The sequence below is a fragment of the Rissa tridactyla genome, chromosome 11 (assembly GCF_028500815.1).
Source record: "Rissa tridactyla isolate bRisTri1 chromosome 11, bRisTri1.patW.cur.20221130, whole genome shotgun sequence".
NCBI lineage: Eukaryota > Metazoa > Chordata > Aves > Charadriiformes > Laridae > Rissa > Rissa tridactyla.
Genome location: NC_071476.1, coordinates 21,641,720 through 21,666,342, shown reverse-complemented (window position 1 = coordinate 21,666,342; position 24,623 = coordinate 21,641,720). Strand labels below are relative to the sequence as shown.

The following is a 24,623-nucleotide window of genomic DNA, read 5'->3' as shown; positions in this document are numbered from 1 at the left end:
GGCCATCCACCCTATGCTGGGGACCACGTTCAGGGCAGAGGCCGTCAGGCCGTGAGGTAAACCTGGAGCTTTCCTTTGGGAAAGCTGCCTCTCATGTTGCTGAGGATGAGGCCGGAGGGGAGTGGAAAGCTGGGCAGGAGCCACCCACCACCGCTGCTTCACCAGAAAGTTTGCTCGGTGCTGTGTCAAACTACTCGCCCCGGTTTCTGTCAGCGCATGCTGTCCTGGCCACTGGTCACCCTCCGCTGATCTGCCAGCGCCGCTGAGGTGGAGGGATGTGCTGGCAGCAGAGGCGGTTTGGGAGGGCAAAGGCCTCTCCGCTCGGGCTGGAGCTCGGACATGCATCACCCGTTGCGCTGACCTCCTGTCTGGGGCAGGATAACGAAACTCGCGTGACTGGGAGATGTGACTCTGCCCGAGAGGGAAACTCTCACCAGGCTCGCAAGGGCCTGACGGGAGCAAAACGGCAGGTTCCCTCAACGTCCCGCGAGAGCATCCAGAGCAGTGCAAGACAAGCCTGGCCTCCTGGCCAGGACACGGTCCTGGCTCCTCTGCTGTGCTCCAGACAGAAAGCTGTGTTTTGAGCCGATGTGACCTGGGATTGTCTCCCCTCTGACAGGGGCAGTGGTATGTTGTTGCATTTTTGAGATGTTCCAAATTGTAACAACAAATACAGGGAATAATGGTAAAAATTAAACATTTAGGTAATTAATAACTCTGGTGATTAGGCTTGGCAGACTCAGTCGTCAGCCCTTATAAAGGATTTTAGTTCAGGCATGTCGGGAAGGTAAGAGCTTCTCTGTACGAAGGGGGGCTTTGCAGAGAAGAGCAATAAGCCACACAAGGCTGTCTCCAAGCAGTTATGGTGATGATCATACTTCTGAGGAGTCCGATGTTCCTGGGGCTCTTCTACAGCTTGTTTCATCCTTCCTATCCCCTTAAGTTTTTGACTACACATGGAAGTCAGAGCCTGTTTTTTCTTGCGGAATTTTCGTGCCTGGTGAGGATGGGGAGGGGAAGGGAGCCGCATTTGTACTCCAAGTCTGAGACTCAGTGGCCGTCAGCTGAGAAAAAGAAAGACAGCTATGAATGTGTGAGATGGACACTTCCCTAAAGTGTTCTTTAGGGAAGCAGTGAAACTTTAAATTACCTTAAAACTGCACTGAACTCAGGTGCTTTAATGTTTTGTTTTTAAAAAAAAAAACACACCCCAAATTTGAAGCAGATTTCTTACATCATTGACTGGTGTTTGGAAGCCCTTCAGAGAAGCCTGTTTTTGGTGTCAGAATTTGCACATTTGCTTAATTTGAGGGTAAAATCAGGTTAAAATCCATCAGCCAGGTTCTCAGCAGATGTTTCTCTGACCTGTCTCGTCTGGCTTTTTTGGTGTGTTTGTGATCCGTACCAGCTGAGCATCTGACCCTCTTGCTTTCGACAACTTTTTGATTTGAAGGCTGGGACTTTATTCCAGCTCTGAAACCGTGTATCTGTGCATGTGTACATATGTTTGTCCTCACATGAATTTTTTATTCCACTTTGAAGTCCACGGCACTTTGCAAGAGTCCCCTGGTTCCTGATGCACTCTAGCCTTCTGGGGGGCATGGGTATGCAATTTTGGCTAGCACACTACTCTGGCAAAGCCTGTACTGATGCTGTTGCTCCTTGTATGCCTCGTGTACATCGCTTCCTCCAGTCAAACCATTATAAAAACTCCCATGCTCAGCAGCTATGTCGCTGGTTCAAAGCACACCAAAAGAGCTCTTTGTGTTCAAGCTGTTCCCCACCTCTTGGCTTCAGCTAAGCGCTCCGGGAGAGAAGCCTCCTTGCTCAAGAGGCAAACTGGTCTTACTCCATGAGTGGTGTGTGCACAGGCGCTGGTTTGTGGAGTCTACTCAGACCAGCTGGTGTTGGCCAGGTTATTGATAGAGCTCCCACATTCGTGGTGTGAGAAGTCCGATCGGAAAATGAGCTCAGGTGCCAGCAGAGAACTGGCTATTGGTGCTGTTGCAAGAAAACTGGCCAGGGAGCTGAGGTGAAGGGGCTGCCTGCTGCCTTGAACCTGGCCGTGGCCCACTTGCCTGCACTGCGTGTATGTTCAGATGCCTTGTCTCCATCTCCAAGCTCTGGTGAATGGGACAGGGCTGGAAGAGAGGAATGCTGAGTTTGGGTCTGACAGAGGGAGGGAGGATCTTTCAGCTGGTAGCACGGTTGTTCTGCATGGCAAGGTAACCAGCTTCCGCTGTGGCCATGCCAACTCGCTGCTTTCTGCAGGAGAGAAGCCTCAGCTGCACTACAAAGCAAAAAAAAAAAAAAAAAATCACCTGCCTGACTTCCATTGCAGGGTTTGCAAGTAAGAGGAACACTGATGGGGGAAAGAGGCTTGTGAGACACTCCAGTGGCTGCTGCTGCTGGTACATTCCTCCCTGTGGGTAGACAGCTGGCAATGCACAGTAGGGCTTTCTCGGCCAGAAGGTTTTCAGAGCCAGCCTGTTCTGCTGCTCTGCCTGCTCCATGATGCCATCGCTGATGGACACAGCAGTTCGTGCAGCAGCATCAGTTCTACATCCCACGGTGTCCCAGTGCTAGGCTGTGTGACTTCTGCCATGAGCAGAGCAAATTGCAGAACTTGTGGTATGTTGGCTGAAAGTGACTGAGGTGTTGAAGTGATTCGGACCCAGAAAGTCTTGCTAACAGTCTCTGGATCCATAGGTCAAGTTGCTGGAGCTGGGCAGGCTGTCTTTCAAAGGCTAGGAGTCTGCCTGATTGCTGCTACCCAAGAAGCAATTTGTTTCCCTTCCAGGGATCATGCATGTTTCATCTGCTCATTCAGGCTTTTGCCTGAAGGGCAAGGACGAGGAATGTGATGAACTTCTCTTTGGCATGGAAGTGTATTTTGCTTCACATTTGTCAATAAATGAGATTAGGTTTCTGTATTTGTGCTGAGAGTCTGCGTGAGAGGCACGATTAATGAATGCTAAAATAAACTCTCTAGCTGGCTGTTGGGTAACAAACACAGCTAAAACTTGCATCGCAGAAGAGGTCCTAACATTGCAGAGATGCCAGTTATATGATCAAGAAAAAGACATTCTGCCCAAAACAGAAATTATCTTGGATCTTACATGAAATGATGACTTTACCAAAAGCATTGTGTGTATAATAATGTCCGTGCTTTTTCTCTACTTGTAAGAACATTTCCCACTCAGTCCTGGGTTACCTCTCCCAGTCCTTCCAGGTACGAATAGTCTTTGTCCACAATCTGAACCTTTTCCCCTAAAAAAGGTAATCTCAGGAAGATGGGAGGCAGCACAAATTACCTATTTCAGGGTGTCCTTCCCATTGCCCACCCTGAGGCAAAGGGGCTGCCTGCTCCCTTGAACCTGGCCTGAGTCCTGGGCACCCCCTTTCTGTCCAGCAGGGCTAGTGGGACCATTTAGGAATAACGAAACCTTTCTGCTGCCTGAAGTGGACACGTTTAGATCAAGGGAGAGACGTAGCAAACTCCTGGGTATCTTTGTTTGGGGGACTCCCTGAAGAAATGTCAATGGGTGGATTTCAGGAGGGACGTCTTGGCAAATAATGCTGGTAGTTGGGGGAGAAAATTGTAAAAATCCGGAGGAATGGTTGCGGGTGACGGTTAAATAAACTCTTGAGTTTCCTGCAGGAGGCAGGAGGTGAAGGGCAGTGCTCATTCCGTGCTGCAGCGGTTGTGTGGAGGCACCCATGCAGCACTGCAGCAGCCCGTTCCTTAACTGCAAGACTGAGGATCTGACTCAGCTTTCCTGATTCACGGTTGGGCACTTTCGGGCATGAGGATCAAGAAATTTGTTAACCGAAGAAGAGGTGTCAAGTCAAAAAGGTTGCCATGGGCAAACGGTCCTTGCCCAGCCAGCGTGGTGTCTATGCTGCAGTCAGGAAGGAACATTGCTACGTGAAGACGTCCTGAGCAAGCTTTTCTGTCCGCTTGCTTGGATTGGTAAAGCAGCAGTAAAGGCATGCTAAAATTTTGGGCTGTGTAGCCCTAGCACCTAGCCCTTATGTGCTGGTTACAGAGCATGCATTGGGCTCTTGGTGCTCCTCTCTCTCAACTTATTTGTCCAGGCAGGCTCATGGATGCTGATCTGTCCTGCTGATGATGGTGTAGGTGCTGCAGACTCCAGGGCAAGTGACCCCGGCTTCCACAGACCTCCCAGGCGTTAATTTTTCTCAATAATACTTCTAGGTCTTCTACTGGCAAACTTCCAGGTGTAAGACTGCCCTCCTGAGTCTGCAGACTAGCAGCCGCAATGCTGCAGTAGTTGCTTAGGTCTTTCCTGAGCCCCATTTCGTGGAATAGCTTCTTTCTGTGGTCGAGCTTATCCGTTCTACCTGCTGCTGGTGGGCAGAAGAGAAAGCAGGAGTGGCAAAGAAATGTTGTGCGGTGGAAATATGTTGATAACAGCTTTCAAAACCACCTCTGTATTTGGTTGGCTGTTTGAATTATTAGTGCTTCTGGAGAGGATTCCTTGTCTATCCTATATTTAGAAAATGTGGGCAGGCCATGCAATTTTAAGAACAAGCCTTGTGTTAGCAGGGCCATTGCTCATTTCATGTGTTGTAACATTTTCTATTGGTAATGTTTTAAGCTAATGTTTGAGAGAGATGGCATGAGTCACAGCTCTGGTTTTCTTAGCGGGTTAGGTAGGTGTCTTTGGGGGCTTAGAAAGGAAAAAAGAAGCAGTAGAAATCTGAAGCACTGCCAACAGTTTTGGTTTTATTGCCAGAACTGTGATAATCTGCTATTTCCCGTGAAGCTCCAGGTGTTGTACTTGCTTTATTTTCTGAGAATCTCCAATTTCTCTGATCCTTTGTCATCGCAGGGCAAAGCCAGACAGTGTGTCCTTTCTGGAGCCTAAACATCCTTTATATCAAAGATAATAACAAGCCTCAAAGACATCTCTAGATGGATAGCTTGTTATATTTAGTCCAATATCACATTTTTTTTGAGAAAGAGAAAAGGCCCAATTCATGATTTCCAAGTGAGCTGCCCTCTCCTCCTTTCTCCTTCTTCTCTTCGTGGTCTTTTTTGCAGGTCACAAGAGACATCGACCGTCTCTTGTACGTATTTGCTGTCTTCTCATGCTAATGGAGAACACACATCTCTGAGCCTGCCCCATCTCTTCTGCCACGTGCAGGCTTAGCAGCTGCCCCATTGTAATACTCGGGGCCCTGGCCTCCAAGTGGCTTGGGTGCTTCCCCCAGCAGGAGCGTTTTTCTGCATTGAAGCCTCAGGGCTTGTCTGCACAGGGAGACTCTTGCAAAACTTGCTTGGCCTAGGGTGTGAATTTAAAGGGAAAGAACTGTTCTGCACCAGATTCCTGCCTCAAAACCTCTTATTCTGCAGAAAAAGGGCTGATATTTTTACCGTGCTGCTGGCTGGACTTGGTTGAACAACTGCGCTTGACCTGAGCAGCCAAAGACTCTTGTGGCATTTCTGTTCTGAGCTGGCCTCTCAGAGGATTCTCGATGCTGGCTCCAGTTGGCACCGCGGAGGAGGCGAGGGGGTGAAAGGCAGGAGGCTGGTGCCCTCGGGCTCCCTGTGTACCCAGAAAAGGGGGACCACTTTGGAGCAGAGCCCACCTTAGGGGTTCTTGCTACACTCTGGAAAAGCCACCCTGAGCAGAGAGGCTGCACAGACCAGCCTGAGTTGACAGTCCCTCTTCCTCAGGTTTGGGCTTGGATTAGCTGCTCGAGTCCAAACCTGTCAGAGCAGACTGGGACTCAACTTGATGAATTGCCCTGAGTCAGCAGGCCTTCTGCGCTGCGCTCGCATTCCACGTGAGCTGGCTGAGCTGCTGGGGCGGCATGCTGCAGGAGCTGTGTGTAGGTATGGTGTTTTGCTTTGTAGACAGCAAATATGGTCCTCACGGAGAGCTGTCAGACTGGCCGCCCTAGCTGTCATCTGTGGCCCTCACATACCAGAGTATGAAGCTCTCTGAAGCCTTCTCCTCAAATCCAGCCCTCTGGCGCTGTCTCAACCCCACCATGGCAGACCTGAGATGCCGGGCAAATGGTCCTATGGGGAGCCGACTGCGGTCCATGGGTGGACTGTGCCTGCTGAGCTGGGGTCGGAGGTGTGGTGGTGGATGGAGGTTCCGGTGGTGGATGGAGGTCCCATGCCCACAGTCACACTGGCGCAAGGCTTTCTGTGCGAAGCATTACTGTGGCTCTTGCAAGACGGGTGTGCAAGTAGGGAAGGACCTTTGTGGTGAGTCAGGGAAGGGACCCTGGAAACTGCTTGCATGCCACAGGATTGAAACCTGAGGTCTCCGAAAGGAGAAGGGACACCATGACAGTACAGAAAGTCTCATGAATGAAACACTCTTTCTCTATGCCTCCACTGAGGCCAAAGGTAGAAGCCCGGACGTCCCTCACTGCTCCCAGCCAGTTTTCACTTGGTATATCAGTATCCCCTGGAAGTTTTTGTCACTGCAGTCACTGAGGGCAAGAGCACAGCGGGACTGGCAGAAAGGGAGAAACATTTATACGAAGCATAGGCATGCTGTCAGCTGGATTAGCGAGGGCAAAAGTGCATGCGGGGGTTATAAGCTTCTGGGCATCGGGGTAGAAAAACAGCTCTGTCCTTGAGAGAACGCAGAAGACTTCCCTACTGGGAAGTTATTTAAAAGGATTAAGTGATACTCGCTGCTGTGAAGTGGAGGTCCCTCTCTAGCAAGGGGCATGGTCTAACCCAACATGGCAGTCTCTCTGCAGCATGGTGGTCTTTTCTGGCTGCTTTCAGTGCCTGTCACGAGTCCCCCTGCGTCACTGAACCCTTCCCCTGTTCTTCGCTGCTGGAGTTGCCCTGCTAACAGAGTTGGCTGCTTGAGGACTCATCAGGGCTGAAATGATTTATTCCTCAGCCATTTATTGCAAATGAACCACTGGAAGTCTTTCAAAAGCCATCTTCGCTTGACCTAAGTTCAGCTAAATGTTTTAGCAGCATCAGATTTACATAACAAGTTAGAGGTAGCGGGGAATTCTGGGAGAGTAAGGTTTATGTTGTTACAGAGTCCTTGCTGACCAGGACCTCCCTATCAAAGTTACCTGGTTATTCAGAGGATCACTGAGGGAGCCAGGAATTACAAGCCAGCTGCCCCAGAAAACTGTGATGGCTTGCTTGTTCACTCTGGGTGTCTGATAAAAGGCTAAAATATCTGCATGAAAGCAGGTAATGCTTTGCCAGCACTTAGATTTTAATAGTCTCTTGATAGAGCCCTAGCACCCCAAATTAATTCCAGTTGGTAGGGACAGGAGAGCATCACATGGACTGAAAACTGGGTGGGGAGGACCATGAACAATGGATTAGGATAAACAGCAGTGTGTCAAATTGTCAGGGGAGTGAAGGAGAGCGCAGTGTTGGGAGCTAAAGTCTTGCCAATTGCTGCCCTTCATGGTGAGCCGCGCGTAGTTAACCTCTGCTGCATTTCCGTGGGGCTCCTACAGCAACTAAGGGGAGTCTGTGAGTGTACTTGGGAAGCTGGATCTGTTCGCCCTTAGTTACCTGGGAAGGTGTTTCGGAATATCCTTCATACGGCAGGGCGGATGAGTGATCCTGTCTGAGGTGTCCGTTTAGCTTTTGTTCGTGTTCACAAAGACGCTCCCAGTTAATTATCTGATATTTTGACCAGACATTTATTTACCACCAAATTACGAAGGGAGGGGTGCAAGTTGAAAAATGGGATGAAAAGCATAATAGGGTAGGCTGCGCTTGGCTGTGATGTTCGGTCTTCATGATCCCCTTGCTTTGGTTGAGACCCAGGTAACTACTGGCGCGGGTCCCTGCTCAGAAGCACGATTATAAAAGCGGATCTGGGATGGATCCGTCCTCTGTACCTGTGCGAGGGTCCTGTCGCTACAAACAGCAGCATCCAGGTGAGAAAGAAGGCGTTCTTCTCTTGATGTTTTGGGCTTGACCATTACGTGGAGGAACTGCCCCCGCAGGGACAGACAGGGCATGAGGGTGACGAGCAGTTTCCTTTCACCGAGCGTGAGTACAAGTGGAAGCTCAGCTTTTGCATCCTGCAGCCAGGGGGAGAGTGTGACCAGAGAGTGACACAGCCTCACAGCAGCACTGAAGTATTTCTGAGCTCTGTGTGATAGTGGAGCTACTGACGCACTAGCCCAAACTGGCAGAAAACCAGAAGAGAAGCACCAACATTCAGGTGCCTGTCCGAGGGGCTGATTCAGGCCCTCTCGATTTCATGAAGACGAAGCTGCCTGGAGCTCGTCACTGAGATGCGGGAGGCAGTCAGCACCTCCAGAAATGAGAGGGGGATGATGCTGGGGCTTAAGGCTGATATTCAAGGTTTTCAAGACCATTGATTTTGCAAAGGGAAGAAAAAAACGTGCATCTCAAAGCCAAGGTGAATTGAAACAGGAAGGACAAAGACGAGTGATTTTGGTCGCTTGTGATTGGTGGCAGCTGGCATGGGCAAGGAGAACAAAACAGAAAGAAGGGGCAGTGTAAAGGACCGGAAGACAAAAAGAGAGATGGGCTACACCTTTGGGAAAGGGTAGAACATCTCTTTTGCACCTGGGGACCAAAAGAGCCTCACAGGTCTCAGTATTGATAATGTGGCTGGGTTCCCATCACCTGCTAGCTACTGTGCCCTTGTAGTGACAGCCTTTCCTGCAGGGAGCCCGCGCCTTTTCCCAGAGGGGATCTAGTGTTGCCTGCTGGGGAGGTTGTGAGGTTGGGATCAGATATATCCTTGAAGTCAGCCAGGTCCCGGGGCACTCTGTGGGATGCAGTGTAGGTGTGTAGTACCAGGTTGTTTGCGCGCCTGGATCCTGATGAGTTGGGTGGATGTTGTTTGGCTGATCCAACCTCAGGGCAGGGATGTGGTCTGCTCCATTTCTGAAGGGTTCTTCCAAGCTTATTCTTGCAATTCTGTGATTTGTTGTCCGCCCAAACCCTGGGCGTTTACAGGTTGGTTTTGTAGATGCTGAAGATGGTAAAGGTCTATTCAGGCCTTTCCAGGGCAGCTCCTCGGCACTGCTGCACCTTTCACAGTTTTATCAGGAAGACACATGCACAGGGTATTTAGACAGAGTGTCTCCTACAAAAATCTTCCCCTGCAGAAGAGACCCCACTCGTTCCATCTGGTTTTTCGTACCGTGTCTTAAACCCCTGAACATCCCTTTTTGGGGTTTGTAGGTGGTTGCATTCCTCTGCAGAGAGCTATTCAAGGATGGCTTGGGGTGATGGTGAAGGGGAGGAGCAGTGAGAGTGCAGATGTGAAGGAGCAGCTCTGGAGGAATTTTGCTTAAGCTGGAGTGTCTGGGCAGGGAGCCGCCTTCGTTCTTGTCTAGCTCAGCTGCTTCTTTGCTTTTCCCTGTCTCTCTTGTACGGAGATGAGAAGCATCCATGCTTATAATACAAGATCGTGCCTTGTCTTTTCTCAGGTCTTCCTTGGATCCCAAACTCCTTCCGCTTGTTGTCACTGCTGCTTAAAATTGGCATTTGTGGTGGCATCCAGAGGTCCTGACTGCAGCATTGTTCCCCTTGTGCTATTCACAGCACAGAGTCATAACAAGAGACAGTCCCTGCCCCAAATATATTAAGTAGGATCTTTGAGAGAGGAAATGGAAGCACAGAGAAGGGATGTGAATTGTCCCACTTTACGCAACATTTCTGGGATAAAACCCAGCACTATTAATAGCTTTTTGCTCAACAACCATCCTTTGTTCGCAACTCTGGTTTTCACCTTAAGTTGTTTGCGTTGTGCAGGATCTGTTGGCCGGTTGGGTGAAAGTTGCCACCTTGTGATCTGCAGCTAGACGTAAAGCAGGTCCAGTAAACTCCTGTGCATTTTGAACACAGAATAGTCTTCCTGCTTGGGCCCCCACTATGTTGCCTTTTGTCTTTTCTTCGCCCACATTTCTCTGCTGCATCATTGGTCTTTGTTTTTTGGTTGCTTGCATTCTGCAATATCTCCGAGAAAATGATTTGTGTCGCACCTCCTGTTGCTCTCTTGCCTAAATCCTTCAGTGGAGTAGCTGGGCAACCAGCAAGGGTTTGCTCACTTCAAGAACTCAAATCTGCTTTACCTTCCTTTGTGTTTCTTGCCCGTGAATATTCTATAAAGTGAACTTTCTGCCGGAAATGTTTGTGGAAGCAGTAACTCTTGATTAAATTTTAACGAAGAGTCACAGGAAGCAAATTTTAAAATTGCAACTGTATGTTTGTGATAATAAGAGCTCTGTCACTGCTGTCAGGGACTAGAATTGATGGAGGCCACAAAATCTCTTTATCCAACCAAAATGGGCCAGAGTTGCTAGATTATTTTTTTTTTTTAAAACACAAGCCACAAACTGCTCATGAGCAATTTACAAGCCAAAAATTAGCCAGTATGGCTTTCCAGAGAATAGTTCTGAAGAATATTGCAATAAGCAATATTCAAATATAAAACGAGGGAAAATAAGGATAAAAAAATTAATCAGGAAGAGCTGACATCCTTGAGACTCCTGGCAGCCGTAAATCAGCCTGGTTGGGGGACATTTCAGTGTGAGCCACCCATCGCTGTGCTTCAGTGGGGGTCCAGAGCTATTCAGAACAATGCTGGGAAGCCGCACTCTGGACAAGGCAGGAGACACGCTGTGTTAGTGTCTCCACTGGGCAGTGCCCAGAGTCCCAAACGGAATTTACAGCTCGCTGCTTCCCTGCAGCCCACGGAGGAGGGTGGTGGCCCCTTCTTGGCGGGGCTCGGCCAGCGCCGGGTGCTGCTGGCACGGAGCGCGGCCAGTCCCTCTCTGCGGATCGTGTTCTCCTGTGCAGAGGGTCCCACTGATCCCAACGGAGAGGTCAAGGCGTGGGAAGGGAGCGGAGCTTGGCCTGACCGTCTGTCGCAGCAGCAGCGGCAGAGACCCGGGGTGTCCTGGGAGAGTAGTGTCGTATAGGGTTGGGGCGCGTATGCGTCTGGCTGCCTTGAAAAAGCTGTCTCAGGGATGATCTTTATTTTCCTTCCTTTTCCTGTGTTTGTATGAAAAACAGACCTGCGGTCACTGTCTGAGGTTCTTTTGGTACTAGTGCTTTAAAGCATTTCTTGAACTAACAGAAAACCTTTTAATCTTTCTAATATAACATTACAGAGGACAAACAAGACTTTAATGCAAGCCCCAGGGTCTCTTGTGGGGAGATCCCGATAAAAACATGGCTTTCTGTTTTGGAAATACCCTCTGGTGGATTTGTCAAAACCCTACCAGAGACAATGGTGAACTTTCAAAGTAAGCAGAGACATGGGAAAAAAAAAATAAAAAAATTGTAATTAAGACTGCAAGTGGTTGGCTTTTGTCACGGAATGCTAGCAAATAGGATTTTATAGGTTAAAAGTTAAAAATCCCCCCACCTCAATGTTAGAGGCTGCTAACCAAATTTCTTTGTCCAGACATTGAAGCGCTTTCTTCTTTGAGTGCCTGCTTTGTGCAGTGCTTCCACCTGGTCACGTACGAAACACCGGGACGTCCTCTGGCCCGGGACTTCCTGGGAGGCCAAAATATCCAAAAAACGTTACAAACTGGGCTGCTGCATCTGACCTTCACTTGACCTCTGCCTGACCCGAATCAACACCTTTGTAACCGATTCCAAGTTTTGCTGATTTTTCCCTACTTGCCGATGTTAAGCGTGCTCAAAAACAATTGTTAAAACTGACTCTCACCTGTAAGCCTGCTGGGTCAGATTCTGCACTGGGGTTTTGCTGATGCGGGCTGGGTTTGAACCGTCCCTCCACGGTGCAGTACTGCAGACGGTGCTCCGTCTTTATGGTCTTCCTGACCTCAGCCCGCACATCTCAGTAGCTTAACACCTCCGGGGTCCTCATTCTATTTAAGTACAATACCTTGAGAGAGGAGGAAAGAGATGTCCAGAAGTGCTGTGCTATCTAAAGCTAAGAGTGCATCCCTGGCCCTTTGCTTTTACACCTAATTTGGTGGGCACAAGACAGGGCTGGGCAGAGAGAGAAAGGTCTCCTTGCTGAACCTCGCGCTTCACTCGGGGACTTGGCTGCATTTATGTGTTTGTAGTGGCCCTTCTTGCTGGTTTACCTGAAGGACTCGGTGGGTGGTGGTCGGGGCTGTTCTGTACCCGTGGCATTGCAGTGGCTCTTTTTTTTGCAAGTGTACCTGCAGTGCTCCCACCAGCCCACGATGGCGTGTCTTCTGTCCCCTCGTCATTGGGAGAGCCCAGGCGGTGCAGGCAGTCTCTGTTAAAAAAACTTCAGCTCCTCTTCAACTGAGCTTTTCCCCTCCGTGTTTTAAAGAAACACTCCTGTGGTTGGTAGAGCTGTAAAACACCAAACAGATTTTTTTTCCACCCCTTTCTAGAACCAGTGATATTCCACTAATGGCCATTTTACATCAGCAAGTCCTGAAACATAGCCTGTAGCTTTGCCATGACCATAAGGGGTCTATATATGGTTTCATGTACAGATTTCATAATAAACATTTAATGAAACAAGTTTTTTTTTTGCTAACTTAGATTGTTTTGTCTCCTGGGGTGAGGGTTACACTTTCCTTTGGTGACTGAAAGATGTTGGATGCCACCCAGGTCTTTACCAGGGTACTAGGGCAAGTAATTTGTGCTTAGTGTTCAGTGGCTGAAACAAAGAATTAATGTATTTTAAAGTTTTGGATGCTCTGGGTAATTTGTTTGTTGGCTGGGTCTTGACTGGCAGTCCACAGAGTATGGGTGGGCCATTTTTCTAGCTGATTGTGAAGATAGAGATAAAGCTATATTTTATGAATTGCTGTTTCCAAGGTCATCTGGAAATTGAGCAGTTCATAAAATATATCTTTGTTCAAAGATATATCTGATTATATAAAATATGATCCCAGAATCAATTGGGTACAAACAAGATGTTGCCTTTAGGGTTGAAAACACATTGTTAGAGGCATGAAGAGCAGAAATTGTCGCTGCTGTCTTTGTGTGGCTATTGTTTTTGGTTTTAATAGGAACAGAATGAATGACATTTTTCCACCAGACCACTTATGCTCAACTATACCTCCAGGACAACTTCCTGGCCAAAAATATTCAAAACAAACAAACACAATAGCAATTCTACTCCAATTACATTGTTTGCAAACCAGCTAGTGTTCATAGAGTACTAGGTTTGGCAAATCCAAGCACTTCAGCCCTGGATCTTAATATTGGATATTTGTACGTGAATTACTTGTAGCTGTTGTGCAGTTCAGGTAAGCATCTGAAGTGGCCATGTGCATAGGCACCTCCAGCATTTCTGCCCAATCTGTGATAAAAGCATACCCCAGCTTGTCTTAACAATTTGGGTGAAAAGCCTGGGTAATGGGAAGACATCCTTGCCCAGTGTCCAAAAGCTCATAGATTTCAATGGAGCTGAGATTTCAGCCTAGGGCGCTGGGCCGAATCATACACTAATTTCAATACTTTCACTTGAAAGAGGAGTAACTAAATATTAAATGTGGGAAAGAGAAAAACAGAGGAGGAGGAATTTATCAGTTGCTGTTTTATGTAAGCAAAGCCGGCATTTGTAAGAGGAGAGTGACCTGGCTGGCTTTGTGGTACCTTTCCCTGTGGTTTGAGCTGCCAGAGGGATCCTGCAGAGACCAAACCTAAATCAGCAAACCTGCTTGTGGCTTTCCAGTCAATTTGGTTTGGCCAATGGGAATGGTCATGGAAATACTGATTGTTGTAACTAACAATTTTAAATATATATAGTGCTGTGGATTGGCGTTATAGTAATTTCTCCTTCCTGAGACAGAGGGCTACAGGAACCTAGTTAAGGGAAGAGAACTTGTATGGTAGGGATGCTATGGGACACGTAGAGTGGACTAATAGAATCATAGAATCTTCATGGTTGGAAAGGACCTTTGAGATCATAGAGTCCAACCAATAATGCAGTCATTCTGGCTCCAGCAATGTTTCCAAGCTTCATTCCAACCCCAGATCTGCTGATAGCAGTCTTTTCAGCATCTTCACACTTCCAGACATCTGGGTCCTCTCCACACCACTGTCTGTTCTGTGTGAGCTAGCTGGGTGGATGTCCTCAGCAGACCCTCTAGGTCCTGGAGGAATGGCTCCTGCATTGTCGTACCTAGTGTCTACAGCTGTCAAAGTGTGGCTTCTCCCAGGAACAAAAAAATATGCCTCTGACCCCTGGTGGTGTACCTCTATGGGAGGGATACAGCAGCATGGTGCATGCTAGGCACAGAGGACATCTCCCATGTCCTTGGAGAGCTTTGGGTTATTAACCCTTGCTGAAGGGTCCTTGCAGTTGCTGCACACAAAGACCGTGGGCAGTGGAAGTGAGGTGTGAACGCCTAAAGTGAGCCATGTCACCTCGTGCTGGCTCCCACAGCGGAGTCCCTACCATCACAGATCCATTAAGAGAAACATGTCTATGTGTTAATTAAAAAGCCTAATAGTGGCTACAGCAAGAATGCTGCTCCTTGGAAATTTAAATTTGACGTTGTCATTTACCTGCCGTGTACCCCTGCCCGGGGTGTAGAGGTCCGGGTGAGCTGCTGCAGTGTGCAGAGACAGTCATGATAACAGCCGTGAGAAAGTCCGATCATCCTTTTTGCATAAACCGTAAATATAAGTGACCTTAAGCATATCACAGGTACTATGTTATATTTTATATTCTCAATTTGGAGCCTGTAGTGACCCACCGGCGTGTTGCGGCAGAGGTTGGGACAGGGCAATATGTCAGTTTGACATCAAGGTTCTCTCCCGTAAGCCCCGGACTGTGTGTGGTTTGTGGAGGTTGTGTCCATCCGTTGAATGAAGCCAGGGTCTTTCGCTCCCTCCCATATTTCAGATACAGCTTTAGTTAAGTACAGTCCTGTGACCTTCAGGGGCCTTGGAAGGTCACAGGCTCAGAGGGGTCCTTGTGACCCTGCCACCGAAGAGTTGAACTCTGTTCGGAGTCCCAGCTGCAGCCACCACAGCCTGCCTAGGTGGACAGCAGTGACCGCATTTTTACCCTCTCTATAAAAACCCAGAAAACGTGAGTACAAACACTTAGAGCATGTAAAGTATCAAGCAAGGCTTTTTTGCAAGTGGACCCCATGTTTCCGTGCCTTCTGGCTGGAGGGAGCTTTCTTCAGAGCAGGTCCCTCTTTGACAAGTTGGCATTTGCAGCCAGTATTGAAATGCTCAAACAGTCAAGGTGGGCAGGAGCTGCTGCTGCTGAGATTCAGTTTTGTCTCCTTGTCAATTAAAGGCCAAAGCAAACACAGGACAGAGGAGCATCACCTCTGATAAATACAGTACAGGCAGCAAACATACCAGAAGCAGTAGCGCTGCATTAGCCAAGAAGTAAGATGTATTAGCCCAGTGCTGAGCCTGCTGACCCACTAAAGACGTGTATGGTCTCCAGACCTGCATTGGTGATACTCTGTGCCAGGGACATGTGTCCTCACCTTGTAGTAGAGATGACAGAAACGAGGAAAATTCTGTTTGGTAAGGAGTCGCCATCTTTGCAAAAGTTTGTGTTTGAATTTGGAGCAAGTTGAGGCTGCAAAACATTTCCCACAGAAAGATAAATTCTACAATTTTCCATCTGGAAGAACATTGAAACTTTCCCATCTGAGGTGCCCTATGTCAAAGGGAAGGCCTGCACTCCTGCGGGTGAGACTTTGAACAACAAAGTGGTGGGGACTCTTCAGAAGGAGCTTAGGGAATAGCCGTCTTTGAGGTGTGGCTTGGGTGAGTGTCATGCCTCCAGATCTTGTACTTCGATGGCAAGGAGCCTGGAAGCCTCAAGGACTGTGCCTGTAGCATCTTTCAGGTGTCCTTGGGTAATTGGGAGTGCAGACCCTTGGAGACACTGCTGGACATGCAGCTTCATCCCAGCACAGTAGCCCAGAGGCTGGAAGTCCTGGCACCTGTGTGGAAGGGCTGTCCTGAGGCCAATGGCGTGGGCAGTCTGAGAAACACAGCCCATATCCAAGACATCACCTGTGCAGCTTCCCAGCTTCCCCCCTGCCTACTTTGCTCTGATGTAGGCATGTCAAGGCATCACCTCTGAGTTAACTAACTCTCCTCACATATCCCCCATTCCTGTGAGAAAGCATTTTTCAGCCTCCCTTTTCTGTGCCCGTTCAATCTGTTCTGTGGGAATTCAACCTGAGCTGCCTTCTTCCTCAGCTGCTCAGGGAGACACAGAAGCATCCTGCCCTCCCAGTTCTCCAGATCCAGCTATCTAAACATTTTGCCACCCACCATGTGCCAGGCAGTGTGGGGGAGCCTCCAGTAGTTGGCACTGCATCCTCTGGAGGAGGCCAGGAAGAAAAGTCACGTCTACTCATGATGTCCGTTGCCCGGAGATCCCAGATGTGTCTGTAGATTGTCCGCCCTGGAGGATCTTCCACCGCGAGCAAGACACAGCTCTCGAAGCAGTGTTTGTGGCTAGTGCTGCTGGCTGTTACAGAGTTCACGGAGCACCTTTCCCGGGATGACTTGCTTCTGCTTTATGCTGCCGAGGAGTTGTTTATGTATGATGCTTTGTGGGTGGGATGTGGTTTTGTTACTGCTCCATTGTTGGACTCCATTTGGGCACTCTGCCCGTTCATGATTAATGATGTTTTGAGTTGAGGCTCTAAGGTGCTTTCAGGCATACTCCAGGTACCAGAAGTAAAAGAGGTGTTGTTATCATCAAGGTACTTCAATGTAATATCAAATGTAATATCAAATATAATCAGAAGTGAATTAATTAAAGCGGTGTGTATATATAAGTCCTTTTATGGTAGATGGTCAAGCAACTCATATAGTGTAATTTAGAGCTGAGTTCCTTTGACTTTTGTAACCCTCTCCTCCCCATGAGAAGATGGTAACTTGGCAGTAGACACTAGGACAGCTGTCAGAGGGCAAACCTCTCCTGCAGAGTCCTCTTAGTGAAACATGGCTCTTGAAACAGGTTAGGAAGTTGTGGTGGGTGAGCGGTGGGTGTTGCTAACCTTGCTGCGGAGGAGACCGCGAGCTGGCAGAGCAGAGCCATGAGGTTCAGATGATGAGGATCTGAAACAGCAGCTCCAGCTCAGCCTGCGCCAGGATGATGGGGTGACTTGGGTGGCCCTGGTTCAGTGTTTTGGCTCTGACAAAAGCTGTTCTGGCCACACCTGAGCAGCAGTAACCTGTGGGCAGGAGGCTGGGAAGCCGGGAGCTGGTGGAAACATGGGGAAATTGGACCCGGACCCCACTTGATATACATCTGAGACTGTGTGCCAGGGATAGTACGTTATCTTGATATTTATGAAGTTAGTGACTTTGTTTTCCCGACGTGTTTGAAAAAGTACCAAGCAGGGAGGAGGCTAAAATGACCCAAAATATTCAGAGCACTGAAGAAAGGGGGCACTTTTAAAATCATCATGTCTGTTTGAACCAAGCTCATGACTTCCCGAGCTGCAACTCTGTGCTTTGGACAGGGCAGAGATAGGAAATGAAGTTGAAAATGAACCAAAAGGTAAAACTTTGTCTTTGATGTACTCCAGAATTAGCACTCTGTGTGCTGCTGTGGTCTCTCAAGCTACTTGGGTTTACTGCTGGAGAAGGTTGAAAGGTGATTCCTTCACAGTTTGCAAGTACCTAAAAAGGGAAGAGGTTTCTGGTTGCTAGATGGAATTCAAGTTTACCGGAGAAAGGCAGAGAGATCTCTTGGCTGGAAGCCAAAGTTAGAGAAATTCAGGCTAGGAATAAGGGCAGCAGTTTAAACAATAGGCACAAAAACCAGTGGAAGGTCTTTGGCTGGCATTAAGCAGACTCATCAAGCAGTTAATGGCTCTAAATGAGGATTCCTGTGTTTTTCTAAAAGATGCAGGAATTATGAAGAGAGACTTTCCAGCCCAGAACAGCGCTTCCAGGAGACCGAGGCTGGGCTTCCCTTTGAACCAGAGCAGGCTGTGGATGGCTCTGGACGCTGTGTCCCCCCCCCGGCGTGGGGCTCCTGCTGCTGCCTGAGCCGGAGCCACACGCGTAGCGTAGCAGTAAGGCGCACAGATGTGCTGGGAGTCAGGGAGCGCAGCCCTGTTTCTTTGTGCACAGCGCTTTTCCCAGACACGGTCCAAAATATTTCTGGAGTGGATTCCCCTTTCACTGGCCTGTCTGATTCAACTGGGAATTACAGTCCGTGAAGTGTGGCTTGTAAGCTGAACGCACAGTCCCTTTCCCTGCTGTAGTAAGGCATGCAATCTGGGGAGGAAACATGTTTTCCTCCCTTTTTCCAGGCAGGACTCTCTGCTGGAGGGGTGCAATGCAGGCAGAGCCCCTGCCCTGCGTGAGTGTCAGCTCCATCTCTGCCACGCTTGGCCTATGTCTCTTTGGACCTGCCTAAATTCCTAAATATAGGAATACCATGTAATTTATCACTGGAGGCCAAGAGCACAAGGTGCAAGAGGTGCATAGGTTTGGGTGAGATGTGATTCACATCGGTGAGGAGGAACCAGGGAACAGAGGTCTTGTAAGGTTTTTTGCTTGTCCTTGGCCCGCTCCTTCAATGATCTTCAGGTTTCTGGGCTTTGCTCTGCTCTTGCCAGCGTTTTCTGGGGAGAGGGGCAGGGCTGATGCATCTTTTTCCCAGGCTGTGCTGCCCGCTTCATAATTCTGCAGACCACAAGCCTGGAAATAATATGAAGCAGATGCACCAATGCCAAGGTCAGGACCTTCCCGGTATTTAAGGCATATGTATACAGTTGGCATGGTACAGGGTGACCTCAGTGTACAATAGGAGCCAACCGACACACACATTCAGACAGAATAAATATTTGACAGAGTCTATTTCTCTATTCCCCAAGATGACCCCTATAAAAGCAAGGTCCTGTTTACCTTCCTAGCTCTCTGTGCACAGCGTTCTGAGAAGAGACAAGCTCTCTTGTCCATTCATTGCCTTCCTGCTCTTCTGGGTGACCCATTTCCAGGCAAGGATCAGCAATATTGGCTTCACAAAACCCAGGACACCTTGGATTTTCACAGAACTCCTGAAATGTGGGGAAAGCTGGGGCTGGTTTTCTTCAGAAGCCTCCGCGTCGGTGCCAAAGCACAGTGACCTGGGAAGCAGTGCGAGACATCAGTGCAGCCCGAAGCGATTGCCAAGCCGATTTTTGTGCTGTCCCTGCCCCATTGGCACACGTGCAGCCCTCCCCCTCCTGCTGCCTGTGGCACAGGTTTCCCAGGAGCCTGCAGCAGGCTCGGGTGTGCAAAAATAGCAGTCAGGAAGATCATTTGGTGAGGTTTATTCTTTTTTCCTTGGTGCTTCCTTCACACTCCTGGATCTGAAGTTTGCTCCCGTGCAAACTTATTTTGTATAAGATCACTTTCAGTGAAAACAGTCTTTAAATAAAACCAACCTACGATAACTTAGCTTGGCATGGAGAATGAGTGGAGACATACAAAGGTCTATAAAATAGCAATTGCTCTAATGAAACCCATCCGGTTCCTCCTCCTTTGATTGTTCTTCCATATCTCAAGATCAGAAGGCGCTAGGCAATTAAAACACGGCTTGTGCATATTAGACAGAAGAAATACTTTATCTGTAAGACATCTTAGCCAAGTGGAAACCATTGTTACCGATATTCTTAAGGCAAAACCAGCAACTTGCCATTTTCTTTTCTAAGGTTAGCACTGAGAATGAAACGGGGAGCTAGAAGAGTGCAGAGCTGTCAGTTGAAAGAAAAATTCCAAGCCTGCTAATACTTTCTTGTCGGGTTTAATATAAAGCCTGGCAGAGGTTGATAAGAAGTGTCTCCCTCTCTGCCTGATGTTCCAGGTGCATGGTAATCACAGACTGGAAGGGCTGCTGGCCAGCCTGACATTGCAGGTCCTAAGACCATTTCAAATAGCTTTATTCTTTCATTTCTCTAACTGTGACCTGAAGAACAGCTGTCCCTCCCCTCCTCGTCCTTTATTACATGCAGGTTTTCATTGCAGCCCCTCTCCGTGGCTGTGGCACTGCTGCTGATGCTGTCGTGCTGAGTGACCGTCCGTCTTAGCGGCAGGCAGGGAGCATCCGTGGCACACACTGCTGGGGACAGGGGGCCGCTCTCTGTGTCCCACCTCTGCTCCTTCTTCAGCAAAACACTCCGGCTGCGGTTAGTGGGGCTGTGGGATTGGCAGCATGCCCATCGGCAGCGGCAGAGGCCATGTAGGTGTCGGTAATCATCAAGCGGCAATGGCAGGATGCAGGGAAAAATAGTCTCGGAAGAGCCTGAGGTCCTGCGTCCCCGGCTGTGGGCTGGCGGGAGGGCCTGGAGAGCGGAGCAGACCCCTGGGCTAGCAGGAGACGCGTGGGTCCTGCCCGCTTGAGTAAGGGCAGCAGCGGAACAGTCGAGCCTGGCCACGTGTGGCAAAGAGCCGGCCAGACCTGGGGGCTGCCTCTGTTCCCCACAGGGGTATTTCTGACTTCGTGCTCCTTCCCCACCTGTGTGCTGGTAAAACCTGGGGAGCCGAGCTGATCTGCAGCCCCTCTCCAGCCATGGTGTGGCAGCAGGGGCAGCAAGCGCTTTTCCCAGGGGAGGGGGATGGGTGGGCTCACATCGCTTGTGCACAGGCTCCAAAAGAGGCAGGTTTCACAGTGTCTGGTTTCTCTTTTTGTAGCTGTCCCTCCCAAACTGAAGAAACTGAAAAGCCCAAATGTTCACGTCGGTGAAAAGATTTCACTGAAATGTGAGGCGACTGCTGGAAACCCTCAGCCCTCCTACAAATGGTTTAAAGATGGCAAAGAGCTGAAGAAGAGCAAAGACATCCGGATCAAGTATGGGAATGGGAAGTAAGTATGCTCTGGGGCTGCTCTGCCTCTGCTCACAAATACTGAGTGTCTGGGTCTGGGGGACTGGCTGGCCGGGAGTGGTGCTGCGCTGAGCGATAGTGAGGTACTTCCTCGGAGTTGCAGGACCAGGCACAGCCCATTTGCCATGCCTGGGAGAGTGAGCAAGATTCCCAGTTTCCTCAAAGGGTAGCTGAGGGGGAGTAGCAAGGTGTGCGCAGGATAGATGCTGGGTCTGTAGACGGGTCTCTCCTTGGGTAACTGTGTCATTGGGTGTCGGAGTCGGGTGTCTGGTGACCTGGGGAGATAGCTCTTTCCCTGCTAGCTGTAGGCTGGTTGTAGGCAGCTCGGGTTACCTGGGGTGAATCCTGCTTTGTGATTAGGCATTTGAACGCAGAAGCTACCCAAACTCAGCGGTTGCCCCACCAGCCAACAGCGGGCCTGCGCAAATGTGGGAGGAATCACTCTGTTCTCTCCTGAAGTTGAGTGGACTCGAGAGCATCCAAGGCACGGATGCAAGAGCACATCGCGATACTGTCTGATTAGGGCCCGGAGTCACTCGCCGAGGCCTTGTCTCACCCAGGGCAAGCTCCATCGTGGCTGCCCCAAACTCCCCACACAGAGAAGCTGTCGGGCAGCTGCCCTCAGTGAGTGTCGTCCTACGGACACCGCCTCGTTCAGGCAGCGCAAAAACACTGTGAGAAATAGGCCCTAGAGGCTAAGCTAAGAGGTTCTCACTAGGAACTGATTAAAATGGATCCATGTTGATTTTTTTCAAGGACAAGTATTTACATATAACGTATCTTGAAATTATTCCGTAACAGTGACTATACTTACATTCAGATATCCTGACCTAGCCAGCAGCAAAGTCAGCTTGCAACTGCCCAACCCCTTGGAAAACTTGGAACTAATTCTGTGCTAACGTGTGTTATGTCTGAGAGTGTGAAAAGTAGCTCGCCCCTTCTCATTATGGACTCGATAGAGTATTAATTTTTAAAATTAGAAGCCACTAAAAAATCAGTTAGAAAAATCAATTAGTGCTCCAGTGGGTCATTGTCAATTGCTCTAATTTAATTTCAGTCCTGTTGGTTTTGATTTCAACATCACAGCCAAAATGGTTGACCTCCTTTGTAACTGTAGGATTCGTGGCTGTTTTGGGATGAGGTAGAGGGGTGGTCAGTGGAAGGCTTAGGCTAGACGCACCAGCAGACCCAGGATAACTGGCTTGTATCTAGTGGATGCCATCTGCTCAGGAAAGGCTGTCCGGGCTTGCAGGCAGCAGAGGTAGGGCAGAACTGCGCCTGCCTCTGCTCTGTTGCCCTCAGTATTTCTGTGGCCGCTGTCAGCCTCATGGCCTCAGTTGTTTACCGATGGGTACTGGAGCTGGGATGCCCTGGAGGAATGTCTGCACCACCCGCTGCAGCCAGGCATGGGAAGCCACCCCCATGTGGACACTGCGTCCCTGCGGGCAGGCAGCTCGTGGGACCCTGAGCTCGCTGGCGCTGGGGTCTTGCAGAGATCTTGGGGAGCTGTTTCCCTCAGAGCTAGAGAGCAACCAGCCCCAGACCAAACACCCAACAAAACTCTCTGGGGAGGGACCCTGGCGATGGTGAGAAGCGCCGCTTGCAGCATTTCCCTGCTGTGCTCCCAGAGATCATAGTCCTTCCTTGCCTCCTGGCACCCCATGTCCAGCACGAAGCCGTGACAGGATGGCATCCCACCCACAGCGGTGCATGGGGGGAAAACACACTCCCTGGGACAGGGACACAAACATACCGAAGAAGGTTGATCCTCTTTCCTCAGGACACTGCTGTCAAGTAATAATTTTGCATTTACCAGTTTCCATGGCAACACATTGGCTCACAGCCTGCCAGTGACAGGCCAAAGACATGTGCGTGCCAGAAGTGCTTCCTGCTGGCAAAATAAGCCCAAGGATAAACATTTTAAAGAAAGCTGAGCACCTGCCTCCTCCAGTGTCTGAGGCTCCCTCAACAGCAAAGGTGTGAGGGCCCAGAGCATTCCCTGCTGATCTGCCCCCAGAGTTGCTTCCCACCCCTGTTTCTGCACCCTGCTGCCATTAAAACATGCCATGAAGTGGAGAGGTTGCGTGCCTGGGGCTGGGGTCTGGCTACGGAGGCTAGCCTCAAGCAGCTGTCGTATGGAACAGCTCTGAGACAATACACCCCTCGCTGACCATTTGCCCCTTGTTGAGCAGTCAGCAGTGCAAGGACACTTCTCCAAGCAGATCTGGATGGGTCTGCGCACACCCAGTCTGGCATCCTCAGCTTTCAGGCTCTCTTCTCCACTGGGTTTGCGAGGTCTCGGTGCTTGAGAACACCTCGAGGGCAGAGCGCTGGCTGGCATTGGACCTGCCTCCTTCTGGTCTTGCCTGCATGCAATAAATATTAAAAATTACTCTGTGTGTGGAGGCTAAAGATCAAGAGAGCCTTCATGACCTTGCATACCTCCATTAAGTAGCTAGTGGGGCTGAGTTTAGTAGAGACCCAAAACTGGACATGGGGTATGGGTATACATTATTATGTCCAGCATGTTAGGAGGGGACTCCAGGGGAAGCTAAGCATCCTAAAATGTAAAGCACAGAAAGGATGTCTTACTCTATGATGATTATTTCAAGAATAATGGGGTTTATACATCTGGCTCCACTTAGAGTTGACACTGGTCTCCAGACAACCCTCTGCCTTTCCTTTCAGTTCAGAGTAGAGTGGGGTTTCCAGAAGGCTAGAAATAGAGCACTGGAGACGGACTTTCATAGAGAAAGTACACAAGGCAAAAAGCTTCACGGATTATGGAGCACCTGGCCAGGTGCACAGGATCATTTCCTTAAAAGCTTGATCCAAAGACCTAATAGTGGTGGAGCCAGGCAAAATGAGCCCTGCCAGGATGTGGAGGTGTTGTCCGTAGTGTTTCCCTTGGCCCTGTGAGTCCCCACCACAGCTGGGCACAGACTCTTTGTCTTCAACTGTGCGGTCCTTCGGCAACATGCAGAGGATTAGAATGGGAGACAGGAAGAACATCGTTGCCCTTCGTGACTCATTCCTCTACTGCTCTGTGCCTGGCTTTCCTCCTTGTGTGTTTAAAGACCCTTGGGATTTCTAACTAGAAAGCATGCCTGAAGCACTTTTTTTGTGACTGAGTTTTCATCTGATCCCACCGGCCTTCCTAGAGTAGGAGATCTCTTTGAAAATAAGGGAAGTATATGTTGTAAGGAAGAGCGGAGCAGTTAAGTGCATGTCAGCTTTTCAGCTTTTCCATCAACCATCTTCCTTCCTGTTTTTCAAACTTACCGGGAAAAATTCTGGTGCCATCAGGCAAAGGAGTCAGGTTTTTTCAATGGGTATTTGCTGGAGGGAGGGGAACAATTCTGATTCCTCCTTTCTGAACTGCATGTTCCATCTGTAATTAGTAACAGGCCGGGGCAAGCCTGGCTTACACAAAGAGGAAACTTCTCTTTAAGGTGGAAGAAATTATTGGCTGGAATTTTATCTCTGGCTCAATTTAAATAAAACACAGTTGATGGGGAACCTAGAGAAATTGCCCATAAAGAACTGCATGCACTAGTGGAAGTTCAGCATAGTGAGTGGCTCTCCCACTGGGCTGCCAAAGCGATACCGTTTTCTGCTGAGTGCGTCTGAGATCTGGTTGAGTCCGCTGGCTCCCAAGAAGTTAAGGTTGGGTTTTGACTCTCTGACTGTCCTAGCAAATGGGCAAATGCCAGTTGTGGAGAAAGCCAAGGGAGTTTCTGTTTGCAGAGGTGTAGAGAACCTTCCCCACTTCAGGTTGCGCTCAGGTCTCAGCCCTGAGACTTGTAGGTCTTCAGCTGGAGTCAGAGGG

The 24,623-nt window shown here is 49.2% G+C and overlaps 1 protein-coding gene across 5 annotated transcripts in view; it reads left to right on the top strand.

The window, feature by feature from the left end:
* NRG2 (neuregulin 2) overlaps positions 1 to 24,623 on the top strand; it is a 136,573-nt gene that overhangs the window by 50,723 nt on the left and 61,227 nt on the right. For all 5 annotated transcript variants that reach the window (XM_054217389.1, XM_054217390.1, XM_054217388.1 and 2 more), the window contains exon 2: positions 20,603 to 20,774. In XM_054217389.1, coding sequence (XP_054073364.1) covers positions 20,603 to 20,774 — 172 coding nt within the window. The remainder of the gene's footprint in view (positions 1 to 20,602; positions 20,775 to 24,623) is intronic.